At 42.6% G+C, this 15,513-nt stretch overlaps 1 protein-coding gene across 1 annotated transcript in view; it reads right to left on the bottom strand.

Moving 5' to 3' along the window:
- The window catches only part of LOC6603316 (techylectin-5B), a 126,062-nt gene that overhangs the window by 98,812 nt on the left and 11,737 nt on the right, over positions 1-15,513 (bottom strand). Inside the window, exon 3 of the mRNA XM_026985625.1 lies at positions 15,132-15,474. Coding sequence (XP_026841426.1) covers positions 15,132-15,474 — 343 coding nt within the window. The remainder of the gene's footprint in view (positions 1-15,131; positions 15,475-15,513) is intronic.

Genomic DNA, 15,513 nt, shown 5'->3' with positions numbered 1-15,513 from the left:
AAGGCCCCTCAGAGCAAAGAGTAAAAAGTTTTTCTGTACTGATTCTATACGATCCTGGTGTACTTTGTACAGAGGGCACCATACACAGGAGCCGTATTTTAAGATCGGACGAATAAGCGAGGAATGGAGCGTCTTCGTTATATAGGGGTCGTCAAATTCCTTTGACCACCTCTTTATAAACCCAATCACGCCCATGGCCTTGTTTACCATGGTAGAAATGTGTTCAGAAAACTTTAACTTGGGGTCTAACATAACACCCAGATCATCCACCAGGGTAATTCTCTCAAGAGAACCACCAAATTGGGTATAGGGAGCCAACAAGGGGCTAGAACGATGAAATGTTATAACTTTGCATTTCGAGGCATTAAGGTCTATCGCAAACATCCCAGATACCTGTCTTCAGACCAAAGTCGTCTTCATTCCCAACGTAGGCAAGCCTTCGCACAATGCCGATGGAACGACTCCTGGGGCTGCATCTAACGGCGAGAATTCCGCCTAGTCTAATCTCAGACTCCCAGCAGCCTATCGGAAAGGAACATCCACCGAAACGGCCCTACACTTGATCACATCGATCATCGAAGTGTCCCTTAACTTTAAGGATTACACCCTGGTAGCCTTTCTCGACAGAGAAGGGGCCTTTAAAAACATCCTTCCGACCGTCATCACAGGCGCACTAACGGACATGGGGGTTGACTCCCGGACGGTTATCCTAATCGAGCAGATGCTACATTGCAGGAAGGTTGAGGCATCACTGGGGACGTAAAAATCACTTAGATTTGTCAGCAGAGAAACACCCTCTTATGGAACGTGGTATTGAACATACTTCTGCGGGAGAAAGAATCATACGAACAATCATGCCCTATGGAGTGGTGTATGGTGGCCAGCCGTATACAAACGAACTTCTCTCGCACGCACTACTCCACGGGAAGCCCTGGATACCGTGCTGAACCTCCTCCCTGTAGATCCCATGGGAAAGAATGTGGCAATACTTTCCGCCCTCAGAATGAGAGAAGCCAAGCTGTGGAAAGCGTCCGAGGTTGGCCACTTGGGAATCCTGACGAGACCCTCGCACTTACCGGAGAGGACAGACTATTGTATCCCCAGTAATCACCTCTGGACGACTTTCCAGGTATCAATCCCACATAGGGAGGACTGGGAGATGGGCGAACCAGGACCTGCAAATGCGGTCCACTTCTACAATGATGGCTCAAAGTTAGACTGCCGAGTGGGAGGCGGAGTCTAGTGTATCAGTACTTGCTTCAGGCTCCCGGATCAGTGTAGTGTGTTCCAATTGGAGGTTGTGGCCATTAAAAGGGGCTATTTTTATTGTCTCCAAACTTCTTCTAAGCACGCACTCAGTGTGCGTCTGTGCGGCAGCACAATGGACGTCTGATAGTTCCATGGGAGCTTGGGGGGCGGTGGTTTTATCCGCCCTTCCTCGGCTACCGCCTGAACCTAACCTAACCTAATCTAGTAAAATGGAAAAATCAGCAAAACGGAATAGAAAATTCTAAAGCTGGCTATTTGCTTTAAAAGAGGATTAATGTAGGTTTCTATCTCTATTGGTGCTTCTTAAATTCAACGTACGGGTCTCGACCGTACGATTTTTTCATGTTTTTTTTTACCTTATCCCATAAATAACTTCATGTCTGTTTCACAAAAACCTCAGCTGGCTTTTAATAGAGACTTTGAAGAAAAACTTGTATCAAGAATTTCTTATAGGAGAAAATTGGAAATGAAAACACGACTATAAAAATACCAAAAACTACTGAAGAAGTTTCAGATAAAAGTTTATGAAATTATATTTCGGGACAAGAGTATATGGAAATGTGTTTTTATTGACTTTTAATTTTTTGAACTCTGTTGAAATTTCCACGGAAGTGCCATTCTGTTACAAAATGTATAAGTTAGAGAGGGTTTATTTAAGTTCATACCGGCCCGCTTCCAAGTAGGTCGACATTCTATAGCATTTTTCCAGGAATCTTCGGTGGGATTTAATGGAACCGAACCAACTGGCTAGGGTCCCTATGAGTTTCAAGAATAGTAAAGGACAATTTTTCGTTACGGACTCACTTTTTTGTCTCACCTTGATTTGATGTCCCGCTAACCAGTTTCAAAACCCTTTTTCGTGGATGTTGACATGCAATGACTGCATCTTTCAAGAGGCGATGCAATTACTGCACTGCCAAGAGGCCCGTGTAACACCAGCAGAAGGCTGTTACGCGAGCATGTAGGAAAGATAGCTGTTAGACTAATATTCGAGGAAGATTGGCACTAAAGTCTCTAAGAGAACTAGACATGCATTAAAAATAAACATAAAAATACCACTACAATTACTAATTACTAATTACTAGAAAGGTGTGTAAGGATTAGTAATTTCGTAAGAGGAAGAGAATTAGTGGTGGATATGATATGGTAGAGGGAATTATAATCCGAGCATAAGACTCTAAACGGTTCATGCAAGAAATATTTCGATCTACACAGTGGATGGAACAACGGTATAAAATTTCTAGTAAGTCTAATAGGAATCGTGAAGTTTATGCGGCTTAACAGATCAGGGCTGTCTATGTCACCCCTGATTAAGTTGTGCATAAAAATCACACCAAGCATTTTTTTACGGTTAACTAAGGATGGGAGGTTTACTAATAGTAGTCTACTAGAGTAAGATGGGAGTCTTACACCCGCATCCCAGTTAAGGCCCCTCAGAGCAAAGAGTAAAAAGTTTTTCTGTACTGATTCTATACGATCCTGGTGTACTTTGTACAGAGGGCACCATACACAGGAGCCGTATTTTAAGATCGGACGAACAAGCGAGGAATGGAGCGTCTTCGTTATATAGGGGTCGTCAAATTCCTTTGACCACCTCTTTATAAACCCAATCACGCCCATGGCCTTGTTTACCATGGTAGAAATGTGTTCAGAAAACTTTAACTTGGGGTCTAACATAACACCCAGATCATCCACCAGGGTAATTCTCTCAAGAGAACCACCAAATTGGGTATAGGGAGCCAACAAGGGGCTAGAACGATGAAATGTTATAGCTTTGCATTTCGAGGCATTAAGGTGTATCGCAAACATCCCAGATACCTGTCTTCAGACCAAAGTCGTCTTCATTCCCAACGTAGGCAAGCCTTCGCACAATGCCGATGGAACGACTCCTGGGGCTGCATCTAACGGCGAGAATTCCGCCTAGTCTAATCTCAGACTCCCAGCAGCCTATCGGAAAGGAACATCCACCGAAACGGCCCTACACTTGATCACATCGATCATCGAAGTGTCCCTTAACTTTAAGGATTACACCCTGGTAGCCTTTCTCGACAGAGAAGGGGCCTTTAAAAACATCCTTCCGACCGTCATCACAGGCGCACTAACGGACATGGGGGTTGACTCCCGGACGGTTATCCTAATCGAGCAGATGCTACATTGCAGGTAGGTTGAGGCATCACTGGGGACGTAAAAATCACTTAGATTTGTCAGCAGAGAAACACCCTCTTATGGAACGTGGTATTGAACATACTTCTGCGGGAGAAAGAATCATACGAACAATCATGCCCTATGGAGTGGTGTATGGTGGCCAGCCGTATACAAACGAACTTCTCTCGCACGCACTACTCCACGGGAAGCCCTGGATACCGTGCTGAACCTCCTCCCTGTAGATCCCATGGGAAAGAATGTGGCAATACTTTCCGCCCTCAGAATGAGAGAAGCCAAGCTGTGGAAAGCGTCCGAGGTTGGCCACTTGGGAATCCTGACGAGACCCTCGCACTTACCGGAGAGGACAGACTATTGTATCCCCAGTAATCACCTCTGGACGACTTTCCAGGTATCAATCCCACCTAGGGAGGACTGGGAGATGGGCGAACCAGGACCTGCAAATGCGGTCCACTTCTACAATGATGGCTCAAAGTTAGACTGCCGAGTGGGAGGCGGAGTCTAGTGTATCAGTACTTGTGGCCATTAAAAGGGGCTATTTTTATTGTCTCCAAACTTCTTCTAAGCACGCACTCAGTGTGCGTCTGTGCGGCAGCACAATGGACGTCTGATAGTTCCATGGGAGCTTGGGGGGCGGTGGTTTTATCCGCCCTTCCTCGGCTACCGCCTGAACCTAACCTAACCTAATCTAGTAAAATGGAAAAATCAGCAAAACGGAATAGAAAATTCTAAAGCTGGCTATTTGCTTTAAAAGAGGATTAATGTAGGTTTCTATCTCTATTGGTGCTTCTTAAATTCAACGTACGGGTCTCGACCGTACGATTTTTTCATGTTTTTTTTTACCTTATCCCATAAATAACTTCATGTCTGTTTCACAAAAACCTCAGCTGGCTTTTAATAGAGACTTTGAAGAAAAACTTGTATCAAGAATTTCTTATAGGAGAAAATTGGAAATGAAAACACGACTATAAAAATACCAAAAACTACTGAAGAAGTTTCAGATAAAAGTTTATGAAATTATATTTCGGGACAAGAGTATATGGAAATGTGTTTTTATTGACTTTTAATTTTTTGAACTCTGTTGAAATTTCCACGGAAGTGCCATTCTGTTACAAAATGTATAAGTTAGAGAGGGTTTATTTAAGTTCATACCGGCCCGCTTCCAAGTAGGTCGACATTCTATAGCATTTTTCCAGGAATCTTCGGTGGGATTTAATGGAACCGAACCAACTGGCTAGGGTCCCTATGAGTTTCAAGAATAGTAAAGGACAATTTTTCGTTACGGACTCACTTTTTTGTCTCACCTTGATTTGATGTCCCGCTAACCAGTTTCAAAACCCTTTTTCGTGGATGTTGACATGCAATGACTGCATCTTTCAAGAGGCGATGCAATTACTGCACTGCCAAGAGGCCCGTGTAACACCAGCAGAAGGCTGTTACGCGAGCATGTAGGAAAGATAGCTGTTAGACTAATATTCGAGGAAGATTGGCACTAAAGTTTCTAAGAGAACTAGACATGCATTAAAAATAAACATAAAAATACCACTACAATTACTAATTACTAATTACTAGAAAGGTGTGTAAGGATTAGTAATTTCGTAAGAGGAAGAGAATTAGTGGTGGATATGATATGGTAGAGGGAATTATAATCCGAGCATAAGACTCTAAACGGTTCATGCAAGGAATATTTCGATCTACACAGTGGATGGAACAACGGTATAAAATTTCTAGTAAGTCTAATAGGAATCGTGAAGTTTATGCGGCTTAACAGATCAGGGCTGTCTATGTCACCCCTGATTAAGTTGTGCATAAAAATCACACCAAGCATTTTTCTACGGTTAACTAAGGATGGGAGGTTTACTAATAGTAGTCTACTAGAGTAAGATGGGAGTCTTACACCCGCATCCCAGTTAAGGCCCCTCAGAGCAAAGAGTAAAAAGTTTTTCTGTACTGATTCTATACGATCCTGGTGTACTTTGTACAGAGGGCACCATACACAGGAGCCGTATTTTAAGATCGGACGAATAAGCGAGGAATGGAGCGTCTTCGTTATATAGGGGTCGTCAAATTCCTTTGACCACCTCTTTATAAACCCAATCACGCCCATGGCCTTGTTTACCATGGTAGAAATGTGTTCAGAAAACTTTAACTTGGGGTCTAACATAACACCCAGATCATCCACCAGGGTAATTCTCTCAAGAGAACCACCAAATTGGGTATAGGGAGCCAACAAGGGGCTAGAACGATGAAATGTTATAACTTTGCATTTCGAGGCATTAAGGTCTATCGCAAACATCCCAGATACCTGTCTTCAGACCAAAGTCGTCTTCATTCCCAACGTAGGCAAGCCTTCGCACAATGCCGATGGAACGACTCCTGGGGCTGCATCTAACGGCGAGAATTCCGCCTAGTCTAATCTCAGACTCCCAGCAGCCTATCGGAAAGGAACATCCACCGAAACGGCCCTACACTTGATCACATCGATCATCGAAGTGTCCCTTAACTTTAAGGATTACACCCTGGTAGCCTTTCTCGACAGAGAAGGGGCCTTTAAAAACATCCTTCCGACCGTCATCACAGGCGCACTAACGGACATGGGGGTTGACTCCCGGACGGTTATCCTAATCGAGCAGATGCTACATTGCAGGAAGGTTGAGGCATCACTGGGGACGTAAAAATCACTTAGATTTGTCAGCAGAGAAACACCCTCTTATGGAACGTGGTATTGAACATACTTCTGCGGGAGAAAGAATCATACGAACAATCATGCCCTATGGAGTGGTGTATGGTGGCCAGCCGTATACAAACGAACTTCTCTCGCACGCACTACTCCACGGGAAGCCCTGGATACCGTGCTGAACCTCCTCCCTGTAGATCCCATGGGAAAGAATGTGGCAATACTTTCCGCCCTCAGAATGAGAGAAGCCAAGCTGTGGAAAGCGTCCGAGGTTGGCCACTTGGGAATCCTGACGAGACCCTCGCACTTACCGGAGAGGACAGACTATTGTATCCCCAGTAATCACCTCTGGACGACTTTCCAGGTATCAATCCCACATAGGGAGGACTGGGAGATGGGCGAACCAGGACCTGCAAATGCGGTCCACTTCTACAATGATGGCTCAAAGTTAGACTGCCGAGTGGGAGGCGGAGTCTAGTGTATCAGTACTTGCTTCAGGCTCCCGGATCAGTGTAGTGTGTTCCAATTGGAGGTTGTGGCCATTAAAAGGGGCTATTTTTATTGTCTCCAAACTTCTTCTAAGCACGCACTCAGTGTGCGTCTGTGCGGCAGCACAATGGACGTCTGATAGTTCCATGGGAGCTTGGGGGGCGGTGGTTTTATCCGCCCTTCCTCGGCTACCGCCTGAACCTAACCTAACCTAATCTAGTAAAATGGAAAAATCAGCAAAACGGAATAGAAAATTCTAAAGCTGGCTATTTGCTTTAAAAGAGGATTAATGTAGGTTTCTATCTCTATTGGTGCTTCTTAAATTCAACGTACGGGTCTCGACCGTACGATTTTTTCATGTTTTTTTTTACCTTATCCCATAAATAACTTCATGTCTGTTTCACAAAAACCTCAGCTGGCTTTTAATAGAGACTTTGAAGAAAAACTTGTATCAAGAATTTCTTATAGGAGAAAATTGGAAATGAAAACACGACTATAAAAATACCAAAAACTACTGAAGAAGTTTCAGATAAAAGTTTATGAAATTATATTTCGGGACAAGAGTATATGGAAATGTGTTTTTATTGACTTTTAATTTTTTGAACTCTGTTGAAATTTCCACGGAAGTGCCATTCTGTTACAAAATGTATAAGTTAGAGAGGGTTTATTTAAGTTCATACCGGCCCGCTTCCAAGTAGGTCGACATTCTATAGCATTTTTCCAGGAATCTTCGGTGGGATTTAATGGAACCGAACCAACTGGCTAGGGTCCCTATGAGTTTCAAGAATAGTAAAGGACAATTTTTCGTTACGGACTCACTTTTTTGTCTCACCTTGATTTGATGTCCCGCTAACCAGTTTCAAAACCCTTTTTCGTGGATGTTGACATGCAATGACTGCATCTTTCAAGAGGCGATGCAATTACTGCACTGCCAAGAGGCCCGTGTAACACCAGCAGAAGGCTGTTACGCGAGCATGTAGGAAAGATAGCTGTTAGACTAATATTCGAGGAAGATTGGCACTAAAGTCTCTAAGAGAACTAGACATGCATTAAAAATAAACATAAAAATACCACTACAATTACTAATTACTAATTACTAGAAAGGTGTGTAAGGATTAGTAATTTCGTAAGAGGAAGAGAATTAGTGGTGGATATGATATGGTAGAGGGAATTATAATCCGAGCATAAGACTCTAAACGGTTCATGCAAGGAATATTTCGATCTACACAGTGGATGGAACAACGGTATAAAATTTCTAGTAAGTCTAATAGGAATCGTGAAGTTTATGCGGCTTAACAGATCAGGGCTGTCTATGTCACCCCTGATTAAGTTGTGCATAAAAATCACACCAAGCATTTTTCTACGGTTAACTAAGGATGGGAGGTTTACTAATAGTAGTCTACTAGAGTAAGATGGGAGTCTTACACCCGCATCCCAGTTAAGGCCCCTCAGAGCAAAGAGTAAAAAGTTTTTCTGTACTGATTCTATACGATCCTGGTGTACTTTGTACAGAGGGCACCATACACAGGAGCCGTATTTTAAGATCGGACGAATAAGCGAGGAATGGAGCGTCTTCGTTATATAGGGGTCGTCAAATTCCTTTGACCACCTCTTTATAAACCCAATCACGCCCATGGCCTTGTTTACCATGGTAGAAATGTGTTCAGAAAACTTTAACTTGGGGTCTAACATAACACCCAGATCATCCACCAGGGTAATTCTCTCAAGAGAACCACCAAATTGGGTATAGGGAGCCAACAAGGGGCTAGAACGATGAAATGTTATAACTTTGCATTTCGAGGCATTAAGGTGTATCGCAAACATCCCAGATACCTGTCTTCAGACCAAAGTCGTCTTCATTCCCAACGTAGGCAAGCCTTCGCACAATGCCGATGGAACGACTCCTGGGGCTGCATCTAACGGCGAGAATTCCGCCTAGTCTAATCTCAGACTCCCAGCAGCCTATCGGAAAGGAACATCCACCGAAACGGCCCTACACTTGATCACATCGATCATCGAAGTGTCCCTTAACTTTAAGGATTACACCCTGGTAGCCTTTCTCGACAGAGAAGGGGCCTTTAAAAACATCCTTCCGACCGTCATCACAGGCGCACTAACGGACATGGGGGTTGACTCCCGGACGGTTATCCTAATCGAGCAGATGCTACATTGCAGGAAGGTTGAGGCATCACTGGGGACGTAAAAATCACTTAGATTTGTCAGCAGAGAAACACCCTCTTATGGAACGTGGTATTGAACATACTTCTGCGGGAGAAAGAATCATACGAACAATCATGCCCTATGGAGTGGTGTATGGTGGCCAGCCGTATACAAACGAACTTCTCTCGCACGCACTACTCCACGGGAAGCCCTGGATACCGTGCTGAAACTCCTCCTCGTAGATCCCATGGGAAAGAATGTGGCAATACTTTCCGCCCTCAGAATGAGAGAAGCCAAGCTGTGGAAAGCGTCCGAGGTTGGCCACTTGGGAATCCTGACGAGACCCTCGCACTTACCGGAGAGGACAGACTATTGTATCCCCAGTAATCACCTCTGGACGACTTTCCAGGTATCAATCCCACCTAGGGAGGACTGGGAGATGGGCGAACCAGGACCTGCAAATGCGGTCCACTTCTACAATGATGGCTCAAAGTTAGACTGCCGAGTGGGAGGCGGAGTCTAGTGTATCGAGCTGAACATCAGTACTTCAGTACCATCAGTACTTCAGGCTCCCAGATCAGTGTAGTGTGTTCCAATTGGAGGTTGTGGCCATTAAAAGGGGCTATTTTTATTGTCTCCAAACTTCTTCTAAGCACGCACTCAGTGTGCGTCTGTGCGGCAGCACAATGGACGTCTGATAGTTCCATGGGAGCTTGGGGGGCGGTGGTTTTATCCGCCCTTCCTCGGCTACCGCCTGAACCTAACCTAACCTAATCTAGTAAAATGGAAAAATCTGCAAAACGGAAAAGAAAATTCTTAAGCTGGCTATGTACTTTAAAAGAGGATTAATGTAGGTTTCTATCTCTATTGGTGCTTCTTAAATTCAACGTACGGGTCTCGACCGTACGATTTTTTCATGTTTTTTTTTTACCTTATCCCATAAATAACTTCATGTCTGTTTCACAAAAACCTCAGCTGGCTTTTAATAGAGACTTTGAAGAAAAACTTGTATCAAGAATTTCTTATAGGAGAAAATTGGAAATGAAAACACGACTATAAAAATACCAAAAACTACTGAAGAAGTTTCAGATAAAAGTTTATGAAATTATATTTCGGGACAAGAGTATATGGAAATGTGTTTTTATTGACTTTTAATTTTTTGAACTCTGTTGAAATTTCCACGGAAGTGCCATTCTGTTACAAAATGTATAAGTTAGAGAGGGTTTATTTAAGTTCATACCGGCCCGCTTCCAAGTAGGTCGACATTTTATAGCATTTTTCCAGGAATCTTCGGTGGGATTTAATGGAACCGAACCAACTGGCTAGGGTCCCTATGAGTTTCAAGAATAGTAAAGGACAATTTTTCGTTACGGACTCACTTTTTTGTCTCACCTTGATTTGATGTCCCGCTAACCAGTTTCAAAACCGTTTTTCGTGGATGTTGACATGCAATGACTGCATCTTTCAAGAGGCGATGCAATTACTGCACTGCCAAGAGGCCCGTGTAACACCAGCAGAAGGCTGTTACGCGAGCATGTAGGAAAGATAGCTGTTAGACTAATATTCGAGGAAGATTGGCACTAAAGTTTCTAAGAGAACTAGACATGCATTAAAAATAAACATAAAAATACCACTACAATTACTAATTACTAATTACTAGAAAGGTGTGTAAGGATTAGTAATTTCGTAAGAGGAAGAGAATTAGTGGTGGATATGATATGGTAGAGGGAATTATAATCCGAGCATAAGACCCTAAACGGTTCATGCAAGGAATATTTCGATCTACAGAGTGGATGGAACAACGGTATAAAATTTCTAGTAAGTCTAATAGGAATCGTGAAGTTTATGCGGCTTAACAGATCAGGGCTGTCTATGTCACCCCTGATTAAGTTGTGCATAAAAATCACACCAAGCATTTTTCTACGGTTAACTAAGGATGGGAGGTTTACTAATAGCAGTCTGCTAGAGTAAGATGGGAGTCTTACACCCGCATCCCAGTTGAGGCCCTGCAGAGCAAAGAGTAAAAAGTTTTTCTGTACTGATTCTATACGGTCCTGGTGTACTTTGTACTGAGGGCACCATACACAGGAGCCGTATTCTAAGATCGGACGAACAAGCGAGGTATAGAGAGTCTTTGTTATATAGGGGTCGTCAAATTCCTTTGACCACCTCTTTATAAACCCAAGCACGCCCATGGCCTTATTTACCATGGTAGAAATGTGTTCGGAAAACTTTAACTTGGGGTCTAACATAACACCCAGATCATCCACCAGGGTAATTCTCTCAAGAGAACCACCAAATTGGGTATAGGGAGCCAACAAGGGGCTAGAACGATGAAATGTTATAACTTTGCATTTCGAGGCATTAAGGTGTAACAAGTTTGCACACCATGACTGAAAGTTATTGAGATCGGATTGCAAGCGAGAATGAAATGAAATGTCCTTATACTGGACACAGAGTTTAACATCACCCGCATACATAAGTACTCGAGAGTATGTTAATACCGAAGGCAAGTCATTAATAAAGAGTGTGAAGAGTAAGGGGCCTAGATGGCTGCCCTGTGGTACTCCCGAAGAAACCCTTACCCCTTGTTGTGGTCTTATATCCCTGCTCATGGAATCCCAATTTTTGCATCTATTAAAGTGATGGCCACTAATCCATAATCGTCTAGCTCCCGTTATTCTAAAAAAACAGCACGGCACTGTTCAGAAAAGCTCTCGCTCTAGTGTTGTTTACCGTCGAAGCTTTTTAGGGTACGAAAATCTGTTACATCTACGATTTTGAAGGTGGGAGAAAACTAAAAACGCGGAATTATAGAGAATGACCATGACCAGATTGCCAAAATGAAATAAGATCGGATTAATATTATAGAAAGGAACAAATTAAACTGCTGTGGCTACGTAACGGCCTTCTACACACACTCGTATCGTGCAATGTGTGCGCCCTCTGGCGGAGGCGCTGTCTACTCAAACAAACGGAAAAAAACTTTTGAATATATATATATACCTTTGGTTAAAATGCAAATTGATTAATAACATTTCATTTTAGCTCTATCCTTTTCTTGGCTCCTTACTCAATTAATGTTTTCTGAAAATCTTCTACCATTGCAAAAAATGGTATGGGCATGCTTGCGCAAATATAAATATTCGAAGCAGAGCAACGCAGAATTGTTTTAAGCAAGTGCCATCGAGCATCAGTGTTTGTTTTTGCTATTGCCTGTTTTTATACCCGATACTCAAAATGAGTATTGGGGTATATTAGATTTGTGGTAAAAGTGGATGTGTGTAACGTCCAGAAGGAATCGTTTCCGACCCCATAAAGTATATATATTCTTGATCAGCATCAATAGCCGAGTCGATTGAGCCATGTCTGTCTGTCCGTCTGTCCGTCCGTCCGTCCGTCTGTCCGTCTGTCCGTCCCCTTCAGCGCCTGGGGACGCCAGCGCCACAAAGGACGAAAATCTGTGGCATCTACTTTTTTAAAGATACGAGAAAACCAAAAACGCAGAATCGTAGAGAATGACCATATCTTTTAGACTGCAGAATCTGAATTGGATCGTATTATTATTATAGCCAGCATCAAGAAAACAATTTCATTTTTTCTCGCCCTGTCTCTCTCTAAAACACACGTAGCATAGGCGGCTTTGCTTAGAGTAAAACATTAGCGCCTAGATCTCAGAGACTATAAAAGCTAGAGCAACCAAATTTGGTATCCACACTCCTAATATATCGGACCGAGACGAGTTTGTTTCAAAATTTCGCCACACCCCCTTCCGCCCCCGCAAAGGATGCAAATCTGGGGATATTCACAAATCTCAGAGACTATTAAAGCTAGAGTAACCAAATTTGGTATCCGCAATCCTGTTAGATCTCACTATAAAACCTTTATCTCAAAATTTCGCCCCACCCCCTTCCGCCCACACAAAGGACGAAAATCTGTTGCATCCACAATATTGCAAATTTGAGAAAACTAAAAACGCAGAATCATAGATACTGACCATATCTATCAGATTGCTGAATCTGGATCAGATCAGATCATTTTTATAGCCAAAGGAAACAAATCAATTTGCAGTGGCTACGCAGCGCCCGACGTCACGCTCAGACTGATTTTCTGTCTCTCTCGCACGCACTCTTTGTCGTGTCGTTTAATATTAGCGGCGCTGCCGGAGGAGAGCCATACTGACTTAGTATCGGGTATAACTGTAGAGTTGCGGTGTCCGCAGCAACTCACAACGTTCCCCCTCGTTATCTCTCTCCGTAAGCGGTCTTCCCGCTAAACCTTGCGCTCTGATTAATCTTTTATGGATCTTGCGTTTGATCTACTGCTGCAGCCGGGCCGCGTTGATGGAATCAGCGTAGCTCCGACCACAAACCTACAATAAACCTTTAATATATTTGAACGAGGGGGAACGTTGTGAGTTGCTGCGGACACCGTAACTCTACAGTTATACCCGATACTAAGTCAGTATGGCTCTCCTCCGGCAGACGCCGCTAATATTAAACGACACGACAAAGAGTACGTGCGAGAGAGACAGAAAATCAGTCTGAGCGTGACGTCGGGCGCTGCGTAGCCACTGCAAATTGATTTGTTTCCTTTGGCTATAAAAATGATCTGATCTGATCAGATTCAGCAATCTGATAGATATGGTCAGTATCTATGATTCTGCGTTTTTAGTTTTCTCAAATTTGCAATATTGTGGATGCAAAAGTTTTTCGTCCTTTGTGGGGGCGGAAGGGGGTGGGGCGAAATTTTGAGATATACGTTTTATAGTGAGATCTGAGAGGAGTGCGGATACCAAATTTGGTTACTCTAGCTTTAATAGTCTCTGAGATTTGTGAATATCCCCAGATTTGCATCCTTTGCGGGGGCGGAAGGGGGTGTGGCGAAATTTTGAAACAAACTCGTCTCGGTCCGATATATTAGGAGTGTGGATACCAAATTTGGTTGCTCTAGCTTTTATAGTCTCTGAGATCTAGGCGCTAATGTTTTACTCTAAGCAAAGCCGCCTTTGCTACGTGTGTGTTAGAGAGAGACAGGGCGAGAAAAAATGAAATTGTTTTCTTGATGCTGGCTATAATAATAATACGATCCAATTCAGATTCTGCAGTCTAAAAGATATGGTCATTCTCTAAGATTCTGCGTTTTTAGTTTTCTCGTATCTTTAAAAAAGTAGATGCCACAGATTTTCGTCCTTTGTGGGGGCGGAAGTGGGCGGGGCGAAGTTTTGAAATATTTTTGTAGCAGTGACATATCACAGAAGTCTGGATCCAAAACATCGTTGCTCTAGATCTTATAGTCTTTGAGCATTAGGCGCTGAAGGGGACGGACAGACGGACAGACGGACGGACGGACGGACAGACGGACAGACAGACATGGCTCAATCGACTCGGCTATTGATGCTGATCAAGAATATATATACTTTATGGGGTCGGAAACGATTCCTTCTGGACGTTACACACATCCACTTTTACCACAAATCTAATATACCCCAATACTCATTTTGAGTATCGGGTATAATAACTAATTCAATAACTGCTCATTCACTGTTAGGGTTTCACACATACACACAAAGCCCGCAGCTGCACACGCATAAATCGATGTGTACCGTTTTGCATTGGACCGTCGCAACGCATTATCTTTCAATTCCCTTTTGCTCGACTTATTTTGTGGAGTTGAAGGTAGTAGTTAATTAGACTCACAACCAACTTCCCGCACATCGCTGTACCGCAAATCAACCCCCGCTTTTGATATATATATATAAACGCCGATATTATTATGACTAAATATATGAAATAAAACCTATTACAAATTATACAGTCCTCATTAATAACCAAAAATCATGGTAAAATAATTGATATCCTCTAAAAAATAAACACCGAATAGTATAAAATCGGTTAAAAAACTTTATACCTTTTGGTTTGATTAAGATTATCATCTAACACTCACACACTTAGAGGTGTTGTCACCTATCTGGCTTGTGCCCCGCGCCTAAATTCCGCAGTCTAGTATTTAGTATTAATGGTTAAAGTCGATGGAGCTGATTCCTCATAAACATATTCCCATAATTTCTTTGTTGAAAACAGAAAAAAGAAAAACCGCCTGAAACTTTCACATCAGTCAAACAACACTGTTCTTTTGGTAGCCCCGACTATTTATCAGCTCGTCCTCGTATTATTGATTAGAAACTTTACACAGGTTTTCTTCCGGGTTGTTGATCACTAGATCCTTGCATGTTTTCAAAATTTACGATTTAATGTTCTGACGGAAGGACCTTTGCAGCTGAAAAGGACCTTTGAAAAGCTAACGAAAAGAAAATTCTCGTACTTAATTGACTAACGTACTTTATCTTAACATGAACCATTTTTTTACTTACTCTGATATCCTTAAGTGTTAAGATGTCATTGGTAAATGTGTTATTTATAACAGCTGGCTTATTTTTAACGCTGGGAAATATAATGCCACCTTTTCGAATGGTTGATTTAGTAGTAACTGGGCTGTAAGAGGCTGTAGAAGCGGAAAGTGTTCCACCGATAATATTGCTTGTGTTGGTGGTCGTTGACAATATCGGCACATCACTTGTTATTACATCTCCAGTAGAAGTAGTTTTTTGTGATTGGGAAGGTGATGGGGATGTGGTTTCAGATATTGGTATAGAAGACAATATTGGAGGCAATGGCGTCTTAACCTCTGTAAAATTGTCTTCTATTATTGAATATCTTCAAAAAATTAAAAAGTGAGAAAATAATTCCTTAAAA

This window comes from Drosophila persimilis, unplaced genomic scaffold (assembly GCF_003286085.1).
Source record: "Drosophila persimilis strain 14011-0111.01,24,50 unplaced genomic scaffold, DperRS2 tig00000002-arrow-pilon, whole genome shotgun sequence".
Taxonomy (NCBI): domain Eukaryota; kingdom Metazoa; phylum Arthropoda; class Insecta; order Diptera; family Drosophilidae; genus Drosophila; species Drosophila persimilis.
This window is presented reverse-complemented; position numbering and strand designations above follow the sequence as displayed.